The sequence below is a fragment of the Myiozetetes cayanensis genome, unplaced genomic scaffold (genome assembly GCF_022539395.1).
Source record: "Myiozetetes cayanensis isolate MyiCay16 unplaced genomic scaffold, myiCay2020 scf13, whole genome shotgun sequence".
NCBI lineage: Eukaryota > Metazoa > Chordata > Aves > Passeriformes > Tyrannidae > Myiozetetes > Myiozetetes cayanensis.
In genome coordinates, this window is record NW_026086937.1 from 1,670,248 (window position 1) to 1,691,391 (window position 21,144).

Here is a 21,144-nt window from a genome sequence, read left to right on the forward strand (position 1 = left end):
CAGTGGTTCTGCAGAGATTTTCAGCTAGTCCCCTTAGACTGTACATTAATTACATTTGTAAAATGCATGTTATCTGAGCACAGAGGTGACTTTTTTGTTCTGTGTTTATCCTGCCCATTTTGGGTTTTTTTTTAGACTACAGTTACACAAATTGTTATAAAAATAGCATGCAGGAAAAGTAGATAGATGAACTGTCTGCAAAAATAGCCCACACATTCACTGCCACCTTGTATGAGCATCAACAAAACAACAAACAACCCAACAAAAAAGTAAATCCAAAGCAGGCCCTCTGGAATGAACAGAACTGATCTGACTCCTGATCTAACTTTGCTCTTGCTCCAAGTGCCAAACCCAGCACAGATGGCTTCAGGTACTCTGAACTGCTCTAACTGAGGGCAGAGCTGTCCTCAGTGACTCCTTCCAGTTGTTTCACTGGGGTGGTAAGACCCAGGTAAAGTCTTCAGAAAAATAAACATCCGTAAGATATTGTCCTTTTGAGAATCCTACAGGGATTTTTTTGTTTGATCTAAACCTAGTGCATGTTAACTATTATTTAATAACACCATCTACATAGAGGGAACAATACTTTGATGCCCTACAATTGGTATTTTTACAGATCCCCATAAACCAACAGGTATTATTTCCATAAATTCATAGTTTTTATTTGACTCACTCACTTTCTCAGTATTAGCTGGCATTTTCAGACTTTCAAGATGCCTCAGCACTGGTTTTAAGAGCTACATGCAGATTTTATCATACCTACACACAGTGAACATTTTTTTAAACTTCATATATGCTAAACTACATTAGATTTATTAGATATATGTAAATATAAAAAAGATAATAAATTAGATATATGTAAAAACTAAGAAAAACCCTTTTCATAAATATTAGTTATGCCCTATAAAATATAATACAGCTCCAAACTGAGTCATTCAAAACCCCTCCATTTACTGTGGCAGGCAACTTCCATAAGTACACACAGAGTCTACCACCAGTGTAATTATTCCACTCCTCCCCACAAGGACAAATCACGGTGTTTCAACTGATCTCTAAGGGGAGAAACATGGGATCACACATTTGAATGCAGCTCTCCCCCTTCAGCCTGAAGATTACAAGCCAGCAACCTTGTGATTCAGAAAAACCTGCTGTGGTATTTTCTCTAGTACCTGGAGAAATCTCCAGGGCAGAGAATTCTCCGCACTGGTTGTTTTTGCACGGCAGGTAAAGAAGTTCTGCCCACTACCCCATTAACAAAATAGTCTCCTGGCAATTTGTGAAGCTCTCAAGGAGCTGCACTGGGTTGTCCTCCATTTGCAACTCAGCACTTCACTGCTGCACCACATTTAATACCTTCTATTTTGCCCAGAGACTTTTAAAACGTGTTCTTGACGATTCAAGTGCAAGTCTCTCCAGGTTTCTCATTCTTTGGTTCATTATACCACCAGCATGGTCACTGCTTGGCAAATTGTGAGCTGTGGCAGCAACAGGCTGTGACTAACAGCCACTGGAGAAGGCAGATTGCTAACCTTGTGTGAATGGAAGCTTATTTTATGATTTCCACAAGCATTTGGTAACGTCCTGTTAATGAAACTTCAGTTGCCCGTTCTGTATCTCACCAGATCCAATGGCTGTGACGAGTCCTGCCTGTTTGCTCCTGGCAGTGCAGTGCCTGTCCTGACAGCTGAATCCATCCCTAACAACTGAGTGCATCCCTAACCATGGTCAGCCCTGAGCTGCTCCTGCTGCTGTGCTGCCAGAGCAGGAATGAGACAATGGATCAGCAGCAGGAGCAGCCTGGGAAAGCTGGCACTGCCCCTCTGACAGCAGCACTGAGGGTATCACTGCATCCAGAGGATAAGGGACAAATCAGAAGAAGGAACTTTGGCACGTTGTAAACAAAACAGTGTCCTGGCTCCCAGAGCTGACAGCTCTTCAGGCACTGAGGTGAGGTGTCCTCAGGCACTGAGCCAAGAACGGGCAAAGGACTGCGGGAGTTTTTGTATAAGATGCACAGCAAGATCATTCCCTGCTGAGGGCACAGAGGAACATTGGAGGAAGAAAAGAGGTGCAGTTCACTCAGCCCCTTTTCCACCCTCCCTAGCACAGCACATGCAGCCACTGACCCCATCAGCTTTGCCCTGGGGCTGGGTGTCCCCAGGGGCAGCTCCACAAACCCCATCAGCTGTGTCCTGGGGCTGGGTGTCCCCAGGGGCAGCTCCACCAAACCCCACCTACTCCAGCTGGCATGGAACAACCGAGCACTTCCACTGCTCAGACCACATCACTCCCATGGAAACTGTCCATGTTCATCCTCCAGCACCACTGTGGGAGCCTGGAGTGGGCAACAGACACATTTTTTCATTTTTAACAAAATTAAAAATATGGATACATAGATTATTTTTTCCCCAGCAATTTCTCCTTTTTCTTTACTCCAGTGTTTCCCTTAAAAAGCAACTATCCCTTTTCTGTGCTTTCTCTTTCTATGGGAGTCCCATTTTGAAGGCTGAAATCTCCACTAAATACTTCAAATATTGGTCATGAATGGTTCCCACAGCACTGATTCTATGCCATGTGGCACCAGTAGATATCATCCACTCCTGAGAATGAATCACTTTCTGTAATGATTGGCATTTTCACCAATTAGCAATCCTTCCATGAGATGCACATGTCAAAACAGTATGCAAGTTTGTTTTCATGCTGCTGCTACATGTCTTAATTTGTTAATACTGCTTGAACTGCACAACTATTATTTTATTTTTACCTTTAAAAATGGCTCTAATTTTAGGAGTCAAATTTCACAAAATACGCAAAATATTCAAAAATGCTCAATCAGGAAGCCCCTGACATTTTAAGAAGAGTCTTAGGGAAACCTCTACTTAACCACCCATTTAACCTAAGAGAGAGGTTTGCAAGTTAAAGGACCTTCAACTTCCGTGCCAGGTTCTCAAAAGTGTCACTGTGTAACTTGACAACAGCTGTGCAGGCCACAGTCAGCACCAATGAAGCCACGGGGAGCTGTTAAATCTCTTATTTATATACAAATCTGGCCCTTTTGTGGCCCAGTTCTCAAACCAAAGGCCTGTACTGCACGTGTCAATACAGTCTGTCAGCACAGGTCTCAATATTTATTCTTTCCAAATCACCTGTGATATAAATATTACTGTTCCCTGTTTATTCCCTGCAGCAGAATAAGCCTCAGTACAGAGCCATTAAGGTACCAATTGCTGACCCAGAGATCGATTTCTACAGGTGCAGTAACAATAAATTGCTCCTGTAACTTTCCTTTCAAAGACAATTCACACTTTTTATGAGGATGTTTTCTTTTCACAACTTTTGGATATATGAGTACTTGCCAAGAGATAGGAAAAGTGTTTGTGGTAGGGTAGATAGCCTGGAGAGAAAAACCAGAATGTTTTAAAATGGTGAAAAGAAAGAAAAGAGTAACTTCAGACACCCCTATTTTGCTATTGTTCCAGCTCTTGTCAACTTTCTCATCAGGTTTGGTGCCCTGAGAGAAGCAGCCACAAAACTGGCCAGTGAGCCATCAGTGCTGTCTGCAGGCAGGGTCACTGTTCTTGCTACAGAAAAGCAGGTTGATATTTATAAGAAATAACAGATTATTAAGCATGGTTGAGAAAACTGCTTTTGTGCAAAAGTTATGCAATTAAAGAGAAACCAAAAAAAAAAAAAAAAAAAGGAAACCAAAACATTTCTTTCAGAAAGATGAGAGTGATGAAAATGCCACAGTTTCACAAATGTAACTGCCACTGCATAAATGCAGGACTGAATGCTTCTATATAAACAAACACATATGCTGCTCCACTGAAAGAGTGCTTTTTTTGTAATCCAGAGGGAAAAAATGAAGGGGAAAAAATGTCAGGAAAGGAATTGACATAATAAAGCAGGTGGAAGAAAAGCTCAGTGCTATCAGAATAGGTGGAAACATTTCCACTGACATCAGTGAAGTCAGGATTTCACTGCACCATTATAATGGATTGAAAGCTCTTTCCTTTGAATACTGACTCATGGTGACAGTAAAGTATATTTTTAGTTACAATAAAAGGCAGTTTTCTAGCAGAAGGGTTTCTAAATAAAGGTCAAGTAAAACTGTACATAAGCTCAAGGTCAGGTTTAATATGGCCTTTTGGACAGAAAAAATGAGGAACAGTTTCCTGTTTGCAGCTAAAGACTACAAATTTTGGAAGTCTTCCTTGACCTACTTATATGTGAAAGCCTGATGGCTTCAGAGTACTTCCTACTGAGAAAAAAAATCTGATAGCATCTGTCCTTTCCAAAATGCACACACTTGCCAGCATTAATTCTTCCATATTCTTATTTTCCTGTTCACCACAAAACCAAATACATTTTAATATTCTGCAAACAGCTTAAGATAACTAAAAATGTATTGTTTCTCAAAAATTGACATAATGATTTCATTTACCATTAACAGAAACTTATGTTAGACTTTTCTAAGTTCAGTGGATTGTCATACATTTTTCTTCTCACCCTGTAAGGGAGAAGTGATATATGTGTTTTCTGAGGGAATGATTCCCTGGTTTCTGCAGCTGGAGTGCCAGCCTTGGCTGGTGTTGGAGAGCCCAGATGAGCACACATGGTTACTCGAGGTGCCGTGCATTTCTTTCACTTCAGCTCTTACCAGGGCATGTTCTTTTCCTTTGCAGTAATCTAAGTTGGGGGAAAGCTTTAAAGTACCACAGGCAGGAAGTAAAGGAGCAAAATGCACCTTCTCTCACTGTTCAGATCAACAAAAAGATTAACTAAGTTTTGCCTTTGCTAGTTGAGAACTTTTTAAACAAAGTGAAGCTCATGCAAAGTGCTGCTCTGAGAATCATTTATCTCACATATCAAAATGCCAGATAGTCTTCACAGATTAACTGAATAGATCCAAGCCCTGGCTCTTAACTAACATCCCTAGACTTAGAAGAAATTCTAGAAGTGTTGGCACAGTTCTTCTCCTGTTAGTCTGCATTTTATAAAATGTTCTGTGATGGCATGTCTGTGCCTGCAGTAATATCTGCCATGTACAGAATAATTAGTTTGTTACTTTGATGGGTGTCAAAGACATCTCATGAACTTCAGAACAGAGCACAATAAGCATTATCAATGCACAGGAAGTATCAAGTAATTATTTTCCATTCTAAGCACTTTTTATTAAGATCTAAAACTACTGTACTAACTTGATCTCTGTACTGAGTAGAAGTATTTGGATGTTCCTCACAGGAGAGCCAGAATGTGTCTCAGATACCACTGAATTATATGGTAAATGCATAATACTAGATAAAAATTTTATACTGCCTAATGCACAAGCTATTAAGTCCCTACAATTACATTTGATGCCTGATAGTAAATCCAAGCTAGAATGAAAAATAAAATAGATCTTTGTGTTTACTCATACTGTAGTAACTGTCAAACAACACCAAGGAATGTTTTCTCACTGAAGGGTGTGCTCTCAGCAAAGCAGGACATGAGCAAACATGTTCCAGGTTACAACCCAAGAGTATGTTTAGATTCAAGAGCAGAAACTTGAATGTTTTCTGCAGTTCTTTGGACAGATATCAAGCAGTGACATCAGTTCTTGTGTTTCTAAAAAGCTAGAAAATTTATAAGTAATCCACAAAACCAACAAGTAGTCAAAACAATACAGGAAATTTGCAACATAACCCACACATCTCATTCAATCAATGTTCAGCTGACGTAGAAAAGCATAAAGCAAAAACATTAGAATCAAATTGCAGGCATTGAGATGACACAGAAGTAGTCCTAAAGCAGAACTGCCTAATGTGGGCAAGATCTAGTCACTAGGCTACTTCCCCCAACCCCAAATCCTCATTTAGCTCTGCTTTCTTTTGTATGCACTTGCTAGGAACACTTTTCTTACTGACTCCAACAGCCTCTTTTCTTAGTGTCCAGCTTCAAACACACAGAAGATATGTCTGTCTGGGTACTAGAAAGGAAAAAAAGCTGTTGACACCTTGGAAAAAGGTCCACTTGATTAGCAAACACTATGGCCCACACACCTGGCTCCTTCAGTGCAGGAAATCCTTGGCGTGACTTGACAATAATCTTCTGGATAAACATCTAAGCCTGCAGACATCAGTGCATCTCAGCACTGGACTGGGCTGCATTTGAAAATGGAGAGGACCAACCCAAATTTACAGAATAGCTGGCACTTCTTCACAGTAAATAGTCTTCTTGGCTAACTAGTGTAAATGAAATTCCATAAAAATATTTTTCCACTTTGCCAGTAGATATCCTAAACAGATTTCCCAATTCTAATAATATTTAGATTTATTATGCCATTTCTCACTTTCCTATTTCCTCTTTAGTCTGTCACCCAAGGATATCAATTACTTGTTGCTTTTTAGTATATACTGACTTGATTTGCATACATGTCTCACATGAGATATTTCTTATATTCCTGTTTCTCTGTGTAAATAATTGATTGACTACAACTACAGAGCTCATGTTTCACTGGGTTTTACATATTTTTTTTTAAAAAATGCTTCATTTGATCATGAAGTGTTTTGTAACACATCCTATTTAGATTACAAGACACTGTCTAGTCTGAGGGGGTTGCTCTTAGGTAGCACTACACCACCAATAAGGAAAGCAAACTAATATTTGTAGTGGTATTGTGTGTTTGAATTTTCTGCCCTTTGTCAGGCCATCCCATAATGCTATTCCACATACACACACCGAGGACCTGCTGCTATGCCTGAACAGAAAGTCAAATTCTGCAGGTAAAGCCTGGGCAATGCAGAGTAGACCAGGATGACTTCATAGAGCAGAGGAACAAATACTGCTTGGAGTTGGGATAATCTGCTGTCATCTTTTCTCTCAGGATAAAAAGCTTTCTGCTGCCTCTCAGTATAAGGCTGTAAGAATTTTTTTGTCAAAACTATGAAGTCAAGAGAGTGCTCTGCTATTAAACCTTTCTGTGTCTTGAATTCCTTCCACTTCACATGTCCCAGGCTCCTTTCAGTTTGCTGCCCTGGGGAGGCTCACAGGACAATCCTCGGCATCCCAGAGGAGCAGGACAGGAAACGTGCACTTCTCAGCACCTTTCCCACACTGTCACAGTGCTCTACACAAGGGACAATCAGCCTGAGACTGTGAGAGAAACCACCAGAAATAAGGAAAGCAAGAAGGGGATGATACAGAGAAGGCATAATGTGTTTCTAGTAGCTGATATTCCCAAAACCAGAGAAGGAACAGTCGTGCAGACACCCCCAGATCCAAAGCTACCTGCCTAGGGCCTGAAGCACATCCCATACAGCCTCTCTCCATTCCTAAATGCCCTTTCTGGGATGACCCAAGCTGGCTAAATGGGAAATTAATTTCTTATCTATCTTCTCATGCATACTATTGCCTTTTGTCTCCCTCGAATAATAACGTCCCATGAGGCAACCAACCTCGTGTGTGTTCCTTAAACCTCCACCTATGTATTTGATTTGCTACTTCAACCTTGTCTACAGAAACAGTTATCTTATCAAAGATAGATACTGGTCTACTGTGACACAATCAGCTTTTGTTAAAAACACATTGCATTTTATCCGATTTTCCATGGAACTCCATGTCCTTGATTTACCCTTTTCCTTCAAAAGGTGTTCAAAGACTTGTTTAGTTCTGAGGTCAGACATCCACAGCCATCCTCAACCCAATTATAAATCTCTGTCCTTGACTTCTGTCTTAGGTCAGATAAAGCTGTATTTTTCTATATAGCTGGGCCTTAGATATGATGGTCAAATGTTTTTCAACAGAAAAATCAGCTTTCAACTGAATGAAAACGCCCTTGGAAAAATTCTGACTTTTCATTGAAATGTCAAGCATCTGAATCCAAAAACATTTTCAACTGAGAAATCAAAGATATTTCTGTTACAAATGTTAATTTAGCATCTTGCAGAAATTTAGTTCGAGTCCCTCACTCTGATCAAACAGAGCTTTCCTGGGGGTGGAATAGTCAAGAACTACTAGACAGAATCCAGAATAACACCCACCATTAAGCACAGATACAGAAAATAATATTTTAGAAAGGGGCAGACAGAGAGCTCTTGTCTGCAGTCTAGAGGTGGATGTGCCAAAAACAGCAGAGGCAGCTGCTCTAGTGGTGCTCTGGAAGGAAGTTATTAGCTACAGAGTCAAAAAATATATATTTTTAGTAAAGGTGCCAGTCTCTCATCTAGATCATGGGAATGCCAATGATCCAAATGGATAGAAGGGAATTGGCCCTCCATGGAACTTTTGTGGACTGTTGGAATGTAACTAAGGAGAGGCAACTTCATTGAAGTCCCACAAACCATGATGCCCACGAATCATCACACACTCGATTCCAGCTCCTGCCACGCTCTTTAAGCCTTTGGGACAAAAAGCTACTAAAAAAGGTACTCCACCAGCTAACTTTCCAGAGAGAATTCACTTGAACAAGGACTTCTGTGACTTTCCTAGTGCTGAATGCCTTCTAAATGTGATAATTAGTTAAATTTATAAAGCCTAAATTTTAGGCTGCACAGGGCCTTTGACATTATCAAGTCTGAAGTCCTGGACATCAGGACACTTTAGTTTCACCCTGTATTGGTTTCAGAAGTTTGTGTGCTAAAGAGTACCAGGTATGAGAAAGGTATCTCTTCCCAAGCAGAAAATGCCAGCAATGGAGAGTTCATCTACTTCCCTTGGGAATATGTTCCACTGGTTAGTCACTGTTAAAACATCTTGAGTGATTTAGCATAGATTTAGTTTATTATCTGCAATAAGTTATTTTTTAAATAAAAACCCCAATGTGATGCTGAAATGTTTTTCATGAAAAGGTATTTAAAGAGTTCATTACTATTTCACTTTTTCCTTTATTTTTAGTATTTTGGGAGAAGAAAGAGGGGTTTTTTCTTACATACTTCCCAAATTTTTGGTAACCACTTCAAAACACAGACCACCCCACTGGACATAATGTTCCAGCACTGGTCTCACTGGTGTCTGATACAGAAGTTGGCACACTGGTTTTATTCCCTGCTCACCATTTCCATGCATTGCTCTCCTCAGAGCTCGTGAGAAGTCTTGGAGCTACAACCCACAAGCACCACAGGGAAGTTTGGTCCCCCCTGCTTGTTTGTTTTCAGGACTGCAGTTACAGGAGGCATTTGAAGGGCCTTGTGATTTAGGCTGCAGCATCCCCATGTTCCATCAGCAGCAGCTTTATAGTGGTGGAGTTACTGAATATCAAAGCCTCTACTGACCCCTCTCAAACCTGCATTGAAACACTCACCAGTTCATGGCAGTTCTCCACTGGCAATTACTCCTTCAGCTCTATCAACCAGCCCATTCTTAACTAATTTAATGTGTGTCTTATTGCTACTGTAGAGAGATAATGTCATCATAATTGCCATTGCAAATGCCTTAACAAAGCTTATTAAATGCAGGTCATTTTTATCAGATTTGTAACTTCATCTCAAGATAAAATTAGATTGGTCTGACAAGATCTATTTTCTATAAAAACGGTCTGGGCAGCTTTATATGTGGGTTAAATAGATGTTATCATCTCTGTGTTACAGTTCTCTTCTTCCTTGAAAGACAAGAAAAAAGTGCCAAGATATAGACCTAAAATGGTTTGTATCTCCAAGAGGTTGGAGAAGGTTACTAGTACCAGACACCAGAAAAAAAGTCCATCTTTAGAATTTATGTTATGTGGTTTTAAACTAGTTATGACTCACTTATAAAAAAAGCATAACTTGACAATTTACAATATTAAGCCTATTTGATATTTACTGCTCAGATTTCACTGTAAACTGGCTGAAGATAAATGTAGCCCACTTTAAAATAATTTCTTGGAAATTTAAATAATGTCTGGTGAAAGACAGTAAAAATTCCCAAGTTTGACAAAACCAAGACATTTATTTGAATCTTTGCTCTTCCTTTTTCTTTTATTTTGAGAATTTGACCTGAACTTTGCAGGCAGCTCGTTTCCTGAGACAGCACTACAAGCTCTGTATCTTCTAAGGGTGTACCTTGATGCCAGCAGTTTCTATACTGCAGTGTTACATAAAATTCATTAAGTACTCAAAAACATGACTGCTACTGCTGAGATACCCAGTGAGCTTAGTAGCATGTTTTAAGTTTCCATACTTCCTACAGGTTTCTGCTTTGGGGTGGTTTTTTAAGATGCCATCATTGATTTTGACTAAAAAAATTTTTATCCTTCTCCTAGTACATAATAAGTGACCTTCTCTTTAGATTAATTAACAAGACACATCTAGATGTAGAGGTCCACACCAGAGCACTGGAGAGCCTTGCTAGGTGAGGTGTCCCTGGCAGTGTTGCACACCTCACATGGACAGGGGATTGGAGGATTATGTGACCTCAGACGCTTCTGGACATGCCAAGGAAGGCCTTACCTTGGGAGTCTTAATGGTGAAGCTTTGGAAAAGAGCTTATTACATTTCAACATGAACAATTGTGGTGCTAATGACAATTTAATGGCAGTGGCAAGGCGTGGAACCACTGCCAGTCCTCACTCTTCACACATCTGTTTCCGGAACACTTCTGGGGCAGATGGCGATGCCAAGGACAATCTTATGGAACATAATCTTCCACACAGAGTGCAACAATCCCTGCTAACTGGTCTGTGCCTCTGAATTCATCGCCTCTCTGCCAGCACCAGGGTTCGAGCACTTTATACACTGCCCGTGCTTCACGTGAAGAGCTGCACAGTGATCTCATCTGAGCAGCTGCACCAGAGGCTTGCTAAGGCTCTGAGGGTGTGTGCACAGCCAGGTCCCAGCAGTTCATCCTCTCTAGGGCAGTAATTTAGCTCACTCATGCACAGGTATGTCTGGTTTTGCAGTCATGCTCAATGTACCACATGCAGAAGATCCATTTCTGCAGCAAAGGAAACCCCTGGCCGAGCCACGGCCACACCGGCTGTGCAAGGTCCTGAGAAGTTTTCTGTACTTTCACACATGCCAGGAAATATTTTGTTCAGTTTCCCAAGGTGAAATTTCTTTTCATGAATCCCACACTTACTCGAGTTTTCACAAGTTTAATGATTTTAAAGTTTTCATTTCTGCTGCTGGATTTGGCACCATAGTTATCACACAGACATTTATATGCTTTTTATCTTTTTTTATTCTAAATGCACTTAATATAGTATTCCCTAATTATAAAAATAGATGCCTTTCATACACTCCTATTTTTCCTCAGTATGGAGGATGTTGTGTTTGATTTCTCATATTTTGCCTCATGAATTCTACATTCTCATGTCCTGAGGCAAGATTCATTTCACCAGGTTTTAGATACTTAATTATTAGCCATCTAAGCCTAATTTAGTTGTTCAGACTCTTTTATAGTTGATAAAGGGAAAGAAATCCATTCTAATCTCAGTTCATTCCAATCCTGCAGTGCTGAATTTGATGTTTTGGGATTTGTTGGCCATTTCTCTTCCTTGCAGACACAGTAAGACTGGTAGGTCTTTCAGATATCCTCCTGCAAGGTGTCTGCAGACAGGGGAGACAAATCCTGCCAATGATGTCAACTGCCAATCATACACACACTTCAGAAGAGTCACCTGCATGTCATCAGTGCTGATGGCACGAGTGCAGCAGTGACCTCTCACTGTGTGGAGCTGACTCGTGCATCTCTGCTGGTCCAGGTTAGTTGGTTGCATTTTTATTGGTGCTTTCATTTGAGGTTTTGATTTTGTCTGGTTTGTTTGTTTGTTTAGGGGTTTTAGGAGGGTATCAGGGAGATTGGGTTTTTGAGGGGTTTTTTAGGGAGAGGAAGGGTCATTTCCTTGTTACTACACGACTGATGTCAGGGAAGTTTTTTCTCCTTCTCTTTATCTGCCTCACATACTCTGCATCTTCCAAAGTTCTTTCTAATGTTAATTTATTTCACATTAGTGCCTCTCTGTACATTCCTTTTGAATCTTCTATGAGTATTCTCCCACCCTCTGCATGATCTATCTTTCTAAAGTAGCTGCAGTACCATTCATCAGTTATATAAGCAAGTCTCCACTTATGTTTCATGATTTTTTTCTTAGGTGGAGGTGTTATATTCAGCATATAATAGGCTTCAAATATCTTGAGTAAGAGGCCTGTTTTCCTCTCTGCTTTAGTGAGCTCACAACTAAAGACTGGTCTGCAAATATCCTAGACATTTTACTCAGCACATATTAAAGAACAAGCCACTTCCCAGTCTGCAGCTACTCATGTATAAAAAGATCTGACTCAGATCAGTTCCAGTCACTTCCTCCATTTTGCCCACATCTCTGTAGTGCTTCCAGTTTCAAAGCTGAAAGCAGAAAGTTTTCAGCCACATTCTGCATGAAAGCCAGAGTTAATTCTTAGGGTCTGGCATTACATCTGGGTCTAGAATCTCAGTCAGACAGACTTTCCTGTAAGGACACATTGGATTGATCTTTATCACCCTACCTTTTCTCAGACATGAGAAAGACAGAGCAGGAATCTTATTTTAAAAAGATTTGATTACTTGACTTTGCAGAGCTACAGTATGATTCCTTTTATCCTCAGTTGTTTAGGTTATAACAGTATTTTATAACAGTATTTTACGTTATAACAGTAGCAGGAATTTTTAATATTTTTTTTACACCTCTCTATAAAAACATTACGAAGTCACAAATAACTAGAGCAGATTTTGCTAGAAACAACTATAAGTTAAAATATCGTTTAGACCAGATTTACTGATCCCTTCTCTGCTTTCTCCACAGTGCAGATTAGGTTATCTTTACATGTTAAACCACTGCAGATCTCATGGTCTTTTCCAAAAGATAATTCCTATTCTAACAATTAAATCCAATAAAGCCACTGCCCAAGTTTTCAGCTCCCATAATTCTCCAGCTGAAAACTTCACAGCATGTAAGAAAACAGCATCCTCTTGCACGAGGCAGGAGGAGACCCCTCTACAACACCTCTCCTTTGGTCACTTCAATCCTCTGTGCACGCTCAGCTCAGTCACCCACAGGATCCATGCTCCAAAGCACACAAACCATCTCAGTCAGCTGCTAGCAGGAGTCAGCCACGTGCACAACTCAGCCAGAGAAAAGTTTCCCGGTTTGCCTGCTCCCACTCAAACCCTACCAAAATGGAAGTGCTTGATCTTTAGGCTGACACACAGCTGATACCAAATCAGCCTTCAGAGAAACAGCACATGCAAACTGAACAAAGAGCAAAACATCAACTGGCATTACCACAAAAAATAGGTTAAAAAAACAGAAGTGACATCTTTACTTCAATACGTTCCTTGTCTATATTTCTTCAGAAGCACAACAAAAAGTACTACTAAACTCATAAGCGATCTACAAACTCAGACTCAAAAATATTCACAAAAGAGACACTACAACAGAAGGCTGCAAATCTCAGGAAATCTTAAAATCACTGGACAAAAGATGAATTTAGGGAGTGGTGGCATTAATTTCTAGAGACTCGTGCCTAGAGCAGAAATACAGCACCCAGCAGCAGATCATCAAATAACAGACCTTTAACTAATGTGCACCTGTACCAGTTTGATGTAGGAGAACATTCTGTGAAATTTGTCATATGTAATTTTGGATAGGATCACAAGAATTCATGTACCTGGGGACTTTCTAACACAGTGTGAGCAAGTTTGCCCTCAGGGAGGATGGGACTGCCTTCAGTTAGAGCCCCCATTGTGTGATAAGGCAAAATGCAAATCACCTTTTGGGCCAAATGCAGGGCTTTGCAGAGCTGCCATAGGTATTTACAACTGTGACCACATCTGCTGCTTTGCTGGGGGGGTCATTGGGGTGCTTGGTTTTGGATTTTTTCGTTGCTGTGGCTGGTTGTTTTCATGAGTTTCCCCTCAAACAAGTTATTTCTCTCTTACTATGATGTGTTTCACAGTAGAGCCCCAGCTGTACTAGGATTCTGTTCCTCCAACAAAAGAAAAGTGAACCAAGTCAAAACAGGCACAACATGTTTACCAGAGTATATTTCCTATTTCAACATGCTAATGCTATTTAACCAAAAAGATAAGTAGTGATTTTTGCCAACACCCTCAAAATTTGGAAGAACATTTCAATTTAACAAAAAGTGTGGTCACAGAAATTTTTAGGCTCTGATTTTAATTCCTATTATAATGTCAAAATTGGGTTTACATCTCAGCATGAGAACCGAGTGGAAGACTGGAGGTCGATGGGAAAACTGGTATTTTATTATAAGATGAACACATGGTAAGATGCCAGCACTGGCTGAGGATTACAATTCCATGCACATGGAAACACTGGCGTCCTAAATTCAGTTTCACAACTTGGAAGTCACCACCTTTGCAATCACAGCGTGTTAATGGCTCACTCTGAGCCACCCAGGGGGGCTGCTCTGCCCACACAGGGCTGAAGTGCAAACCTTTCCTGCTGTCTTCTCCCTGTCCCTGAATTAGGCAGGAATGAACCCGGTTCAACTGTAATTCCTGAGTTATGCCAAGAGGTTACACTTAGGCTGCTGTAAGAACTGGAAGGAACTCAGTGTAGTAGGAAAAGGTAGGGTTTGCATTATTTAAATGACTTCTCCCTGGAGATGCAACCAGAGCAGCTGGAGTGTGATAAGATTCTTGCCAGCCTTAAAATGCTGCAGACCCATGTCTGATACACTTTTGAAATGCCAGTGCTGCACTCGGATTTTTCTTCCTCTTTTATGCCTCACTAAACGAGGTGATTATGTCTGTAACACTATAAAGCAACTGTGTCAACAGTAAAGAGGAAACATTTATGGCAGAGGTTATTAAAACAAGGAAAAATAGGCCAGTGCAATTTAAGTTCCTTTAGTGGGCTGAATAATAACTAGTTAAATAAGGAACAAAGATAAATAATTTATTACAGAATCATCACAACAAGCACAAGAAAATTGCATTCACTTTAAACTGCATCTCAAGAGGTTTCAAGGCAGAAGCACGGACAAAACACAATGAGCGTGTCAGAGCCCATGCCAGAGGAGGGGGATTTACAGAACCTGTTGCAAAATTAAGAAATCACTCAACTTCAGGACATCAATGTAGACACACACAGCAGCCAGTTAAATACACAAGACACAAAAGGGTATTTTAAAAGCAGTAGTGGCTCAGAGCACTGAAGAAGAGAGCAGACAGAACTCAGTACAGTGCAATCAAATGCAACTGGCACTACAAGCCTGTATTTTTCACACTCAGTCTGACAGCTCAGTTCAAACAGTTCAAGTTGTTTGTAATAACAAAGCAAATATTTCCAAAGATTAAAAACCTGGAGTTAGGCTTGTACTTCCATTTTTGGCCTTTTAATTAGGCTTATCTGAAGTGCTGAAAAGAGGATAACTCTAATTGATGGCTTTCATACTTTGCTTTTTAATAATAGCTCTTAACTGCTTGGCAGTTTGGAGGTTTCAAATAAGACTGGGAATTGATCAGAAAAGGAGTTTTGGCTTGACTTTACTCCACCAGAAATGAGACAACCTAAACTTTCCCCACACAGTTTGATCTCACAAGATTCCCACCTTGATCATGGCTCCAATAAGAATGTTAAAAAAAAAAAAAAAAGGTGAGATTTTAACTAGACTCAGTGTTTCACACCAACTCAGCATATGACCTTGGATAAAGAAATCACCCAATCTTCAGGCAGCTGCAGCTTAATTTTAAAAAAATTCAGAAATGCACACACGCAAACCCCATACACTACAGATCAGCTTCCATGGCTGTAGTATAGAGCCAGAAAATGTCATTTGGCCTTTCAATTTGTGACTGAGATCATAAGCACAGTTTACAAAACATTTTCTTCAGGATAAAGAATTTGTACTTTGTATGTAAAGCAGTGATACCATAAACAACCAGCACTGAAAGAAAGGAGGCACTAGTGTGGTTAGGTCTAGGAGCCAGTGTTCCTCCCTCAATATTTCTATAATATTGCTGCAGAACTTGAATCACCACTCAGTATTACATCTGTTCCTCTCTTCTTTAAGGAGGCAGGACAAAGAGTGGGGAGGATGGCACGAGCAGGGAAGCGAGAGAAGGGAGCAGAGGAGAGAAAGTGGGACAACAAATCAATAAAGCAAATTTTTCCTAGCAGCAAAAAAAGCTGACAGACCTGCTTCCCAAAGAACACTAAAAATGACTCTGTGAGTAAAAGCAGCAGAGAAGAGAAGTGGGCTCGAGGGACTCACGGGAGAGCTGCTATTGACAGACACGCAGATGATGTCACTGCTCGAGATGAACAGGTTCCTCTTTTATCTCAAAAAAGCACTTCTGGATGAAAAGACTGGAAAGACAGGTGTGAGACAATGGCACAAAGCCTCTTTCTAACTTGCTTACATAATTTTATATAAAGCAGCATTGATGTATAAAGTGTAAAACAAAAGTGTTGAATGCTGAAAATAAAGTATTACAGAGAACAGCTTATGCACATTCCCAGAGATAAAGAAACTTAATATTTGATGAAATACTCTGTCTATTGAAGAAACGCACTGATTTTCCAAAAGATTGAGTATATGTAAGAAAATGTTCACTACTGTTCTTACATAAATTAGCTGATAGAGTGGCATCTTAAATTGTCCTGTCTACTCTTCTAGTCTACTGTTGGTTTAAAGTGTGATCTCTTATGCAATTTTAACAGGAAACAATTTAGTACACTCTTCCTCTCTTCCAGCTCCTGCTGCATTTGTGTATCCCATGACACACTCCCTGCAGCCATGCTGCTACCCTTCCAAAACAGGTTTTGAACATCAAATCGTTTGGGGTTTGTTCTGGGATTTGGTTTTTGGTTTAGTTTTTTTGCTATTACTGAAAAATATTAGGTAAGAAGTGGTGACAGGTGAATGTATGCAGTAATGGGTGGGTAAAGGGACAGTATTTTCTACATTTCCATTCAGTTGGATGATCTCCATGTGCTTTAAAATGGAATTTCTTTGTGTAACAGAGCAGCATGTTGGTATCAGTGACTCCACAGGAAATATTCTTTAACCAACCTCCCAGATACCTAAAACCCATCTTAACCCACACTGGGCCACCTCTCACAGCAACGTTACCTGAGTGGTGCCACCCTGTTGCCAGGCTCCTGACCAGCCCCACTGCATATGGGGTAAGTACCTACTCAGTTCCTTGTCCTCAGGGTGTTACCCAAAACCTGCACTTTGTATCATCACTTAGGTAGACTCCCTTTTCTAGAAACTTCTTCCTTTCAGTGTAAGAATTCTACAGTTTCTTTAGAGCTGTGGAGAAGAGGTCTCAGAAGGTCCAGTGCTGCATTCCCACTACTGGCCACTAAATCCTGTGATCTTCAAATAGGACTGACATATTCTAAATAATCCAGCCAGATGCTGAAAGTATTGGCTACCCATCAACGATATTTAAGCATTACAATTATCTAAAACACCTGAAGGGCAGGTTATGTTTCTCAACACTGCTCAAGTGCAGGACATGATAAGCAACTGTTTGCTTTAGTCAACAAGATGGGAAATGAACAGCTGAAAAGAAGAAGCAAATAATGAAACAAAGTGGAAGCAAAATTGCATTAGACTTATTCTTCACTTAAGGTTTAATAAAAATCCTCCTCAAGAGTCTGTCTTCCACAGATCTTTTTCTTTGTTTGAATACAGGATCGACTCAAGGATGGTGACACAGATTATATCATAAATAACGATGAATTAACAGAAAACTATGAATCATCTGCTCACACACCAGCGCCAGCACGGGACAGGACAGGCTCCAGCCAGGCTACAGGCAAGGAAGATATTCAAGAAGGAGACCTGGGATTAGGAGGGTACAAACTCCAGCTTCAGCCCCAGAGGAATTCATCAGCATGAACAATGCAATGTTAACCACAAGAAAGAAGACTAAGACAAAGAAATAAAAGATCCTATTCTGTGAACAAGAGGCCAGAAGAATGTACTAAGCACAAAAATCAAAGAGAACTTAGATTTCACCAAATAAATGCCTGCTCCTCGCACAAAAGTAGTTTACTATCATCCATACACCTACAACGATGTGCAGGTTTTCTGACTTCATGCAGGGCAGCATCAGCCCACTGTAAACACAGTATGGTCATGTGTTCTCTGCACTTGACTGTGCCATTCCCCTCACATGTACACAGGCCTTAGAGTCATCAGCAAGCTGGAATGGAGAGAAATAGGTTCCTGCTCCCATTCACACTCACATGCTGACAGCTCTTCTATACAGCTGGTCCTGAAAAGATCCAGTTACCTACTACTCCAGTAGCTATTGCATTTGTAAGGCAGAAGATTCCTTGCCCAATGAGTATGTGATCCAAAAGTGCTTAAAACACACACTGCAGTGCCTCAGCCTGGGTAGATAAAGCTCCCCCATGCTCACATAGAGACTGTTCCTGACAAGCAGCCAAACATTTGCTTTCTAAATCACACATAGCCCAGTTCATACAGGGTTTCACCATGAGCCTCAAACTGACCATCCATAGTGGGAGGCACTGAAGTCCATGAAATCAGCAACAAACAATCTTTTATGGCAGCACTGAATGGGCAGGACCACAATTTAAACAGCAGTTCTTCCTCAAGGCACTTGTCATTAGGGCCTGGCAACCCCCAAAGCTTGCATGGTGGGAAAAGTGTTGTTGTTCTCAAAGATCATTCTAAATGTATGCTTTGATTTTACTGTTTCTTTTTTTATTGTTCAAGGAGAGTTGTTTCTAATCACATATTTCTGCCAAACAGCCATTTCTGAGGAGTGTCTGCTCCGAGGATAAATTTGTCCATCTCTCTAGTTAGGCTGGGCACTCAATACCACTCTGGCAATGAGGACTGTGGTGGTTAGATATTAAAAAAAAAATAAGAGTTTATTTATCAAAGTATTAGTTGTTCTGCATCAACACAGGAACTGGATGAGCAGCTGGTCAGCCATACACACAGCTAAGCTGCCATATACCATTATCAGGCATTAGCACAGATCAGCCTTGGCAGGTGTCAGCTAAGCAGTGCAGAACCAGGGGTAGAGCTGGGCTTTGTTAGAGCTCAGAAGTTCTCTTTCCTCACCACAGAGGTTTTCACTAGCTATGCATGATGATGTTCCTGCTAAGTCAAAGCACCAGGAGTTTTTGAGTAAGATCATTCTTAGTATACAAAGACAATGGGCAAGCAAGAAATTTGAGATCTAAAAGAATAAGAATCAAGCCATCTCCATTAATAGTCCTAAAGCTGAATAAGTCTTGGTTTCACCACAGATACAACCCGAAATACAAATGCAAATACAATCAAGTTATAGTTGTCCTTTTCCAGGCTAATTAACTTCTGATTAAAAGTGACTCTTAAACAGCCATTTTACACATAAATTTGAACACTGGAGCTCTGTGTGCTGTTTTGACAGATCAGAAGCTTAAACTGGCATTTTATTTTCCCCTAAACACTAATCAAGGAGCTTCAAAGGATCTTCATCCCAGTGTGGTTTAAAACAAATAATACTCGGGCATGATAACAAGCTCTTAGAAGAACTAATGAATTTCTAACTCCGTGCTTTGCTTTGTTTAGCTGCGGGAGGTGGGGGAAGGTGCCCAGCAGGTTGCAGGGAGGGATGGAGAGTGGCTAAGGAGGGAAGGTTTTATGGCCAAGCACTGCACACTGCAGAGCACTGGGAGAGGCAGCAGGAGCAGGCAGGGACACCAGAGAGAGGTGAACATGTGGCAGCACAGCGAGGAGGGATCATCGTGGATGGGTGCTAGCACAAGCCTGACTGCAGCAGCCAGTTCCTGATTTCAGTCTTCAGAAATATTGAGTGCAAGGCAGAAGGCTTCCTAAGCTTCTTGGGAAGCATGGATCCCAGCCTTTAGATTACAGAGGGAATCAATAAACTGCTGTAGCATTATGGAGATGCAAAGCTGTATTTCACAACTGCCACGTGAACTGGAAATGACAAGCTCTTCACCAACAGTTTTGCTCTTAGATTCTACTCTGAAATGCACCCTGCAGCATATTCTATGGGGTTTTACTGATTTATTTCTTGTGCCTATGCCCAGATTTCTCACATTTGTGCAATGTGAGAAATTGAGAGCTCTGGGGTCTGAAATTCTCTGTTTATAAAATAAGTCTGTAGCAAATACTTTTCACACTGTTCTACCCAGATGCCTTAAAGGGCTCCTTTACTTGGTAAAGGAAGTCACCCCCTGTGACAGAGGAGTCAGACTTCACATCTTCCTGGCTCAGATTTCTGTGCTAAGACTATCAAGGGGCTGAACCAACGGTCCCAACAGGATGGGTACCATGCTCAGCACCCAAAGTATCACAGGCTTTTAGGAAAACTACTGATACGAGCTACAAGCAAACCTGAAGCTTCTACTAAAATGGCAATAACAGTCTCAATTGTCCATTCTGCTGTTCAGCCTTGCCATTTCCTAATTTTAAGATATTCTTTTCATGGCATGCAGATCAAGAGAGTTACAACATTAGAACAGATTATATATTTGTATTCAAGAAGAAATTACTGACAACTAGTAATTCTGCATGACTGTTTAAACAGAAATGGATGTTAAGAGAGGCCTTTAATGTTAATTTACAGTTCATACACTAGAGATTTAAACTACTCAATATCACACAGTGTTTGACTGAATGTGCAAGTCACTCATGATAAATGTGAAGCTACTCTTCCTATCTGAGTTAATCTAATAAAACACTGCTTGGAAAATGAAATCTAATATATATTGTCAAAATGTAGTGACTACATACTGAGTATGAAGGCCAAAATAATAAGAAAGGTGGATATCTGCAATATTACTAAACCTTTCGGGGAAATTTTGTACTGAACTGTGGAGAGCACTGGCTCAGGCTGAAAGCAGTGGAATGAATCCTGGCCATACAGCACAGCCACTCCAGAAAGACACTGCACTAAAAATATCAGATCACCGTGATGGCTTTCACAGAGAAGTGCAACATTTGGTAACCCCACTGAGAGCAGGGGCCAGCGGCAGTAAACATTTACATTGCTGTACTAAAAGCTCAGACTTGTCCACAGTACCACACCAGGGTTATCTCTGAACCCATCAACCCCGTGCACAACTTCAGCCTCTCAGCTCCTGCACTGCAGCCCCGAAGGCAGCTCACACCCTTCCCAGCTCCTCCAGGTACCTCCTGAGCCGAGGGCAGCCTGCTCAGTGGGTCCTTGTTTCCCTGCCAGAGC

At 40.7% G+C, this 21,144-nt stretch overlaps 1 protein-coding gene across 1 annotated transcript in view; it reads left to right on the forward strand.

Moving 5' to 3' along the window:
- The window catches only part of SLC9A9 (solute carrier family 9 member A9), a 152,250-nt gene extending 131,531 nt beyond the window's left edge, over window positions 1-20,719 (forward strand). Inside the window, exons 15-16 of the mRNA XM_050308282.1 lie at window positions 16,981-17,086; window positions 17,604-20,719. Coding sequence (XP_050164239.1) covers window positions 16,981-17,086; window positions 17,604-17,810 — 313 coding nt within the window. The 3' untranslated portion in view covers window positions 17,811-20,719. The remainder of the gene's footprint in view (window positions 1-16,980; window positions 17,087-17,603) is intronic.
- The last annotated feature ends 425 nt before the right edge of the window (window positions 20,720-21,144 follow it).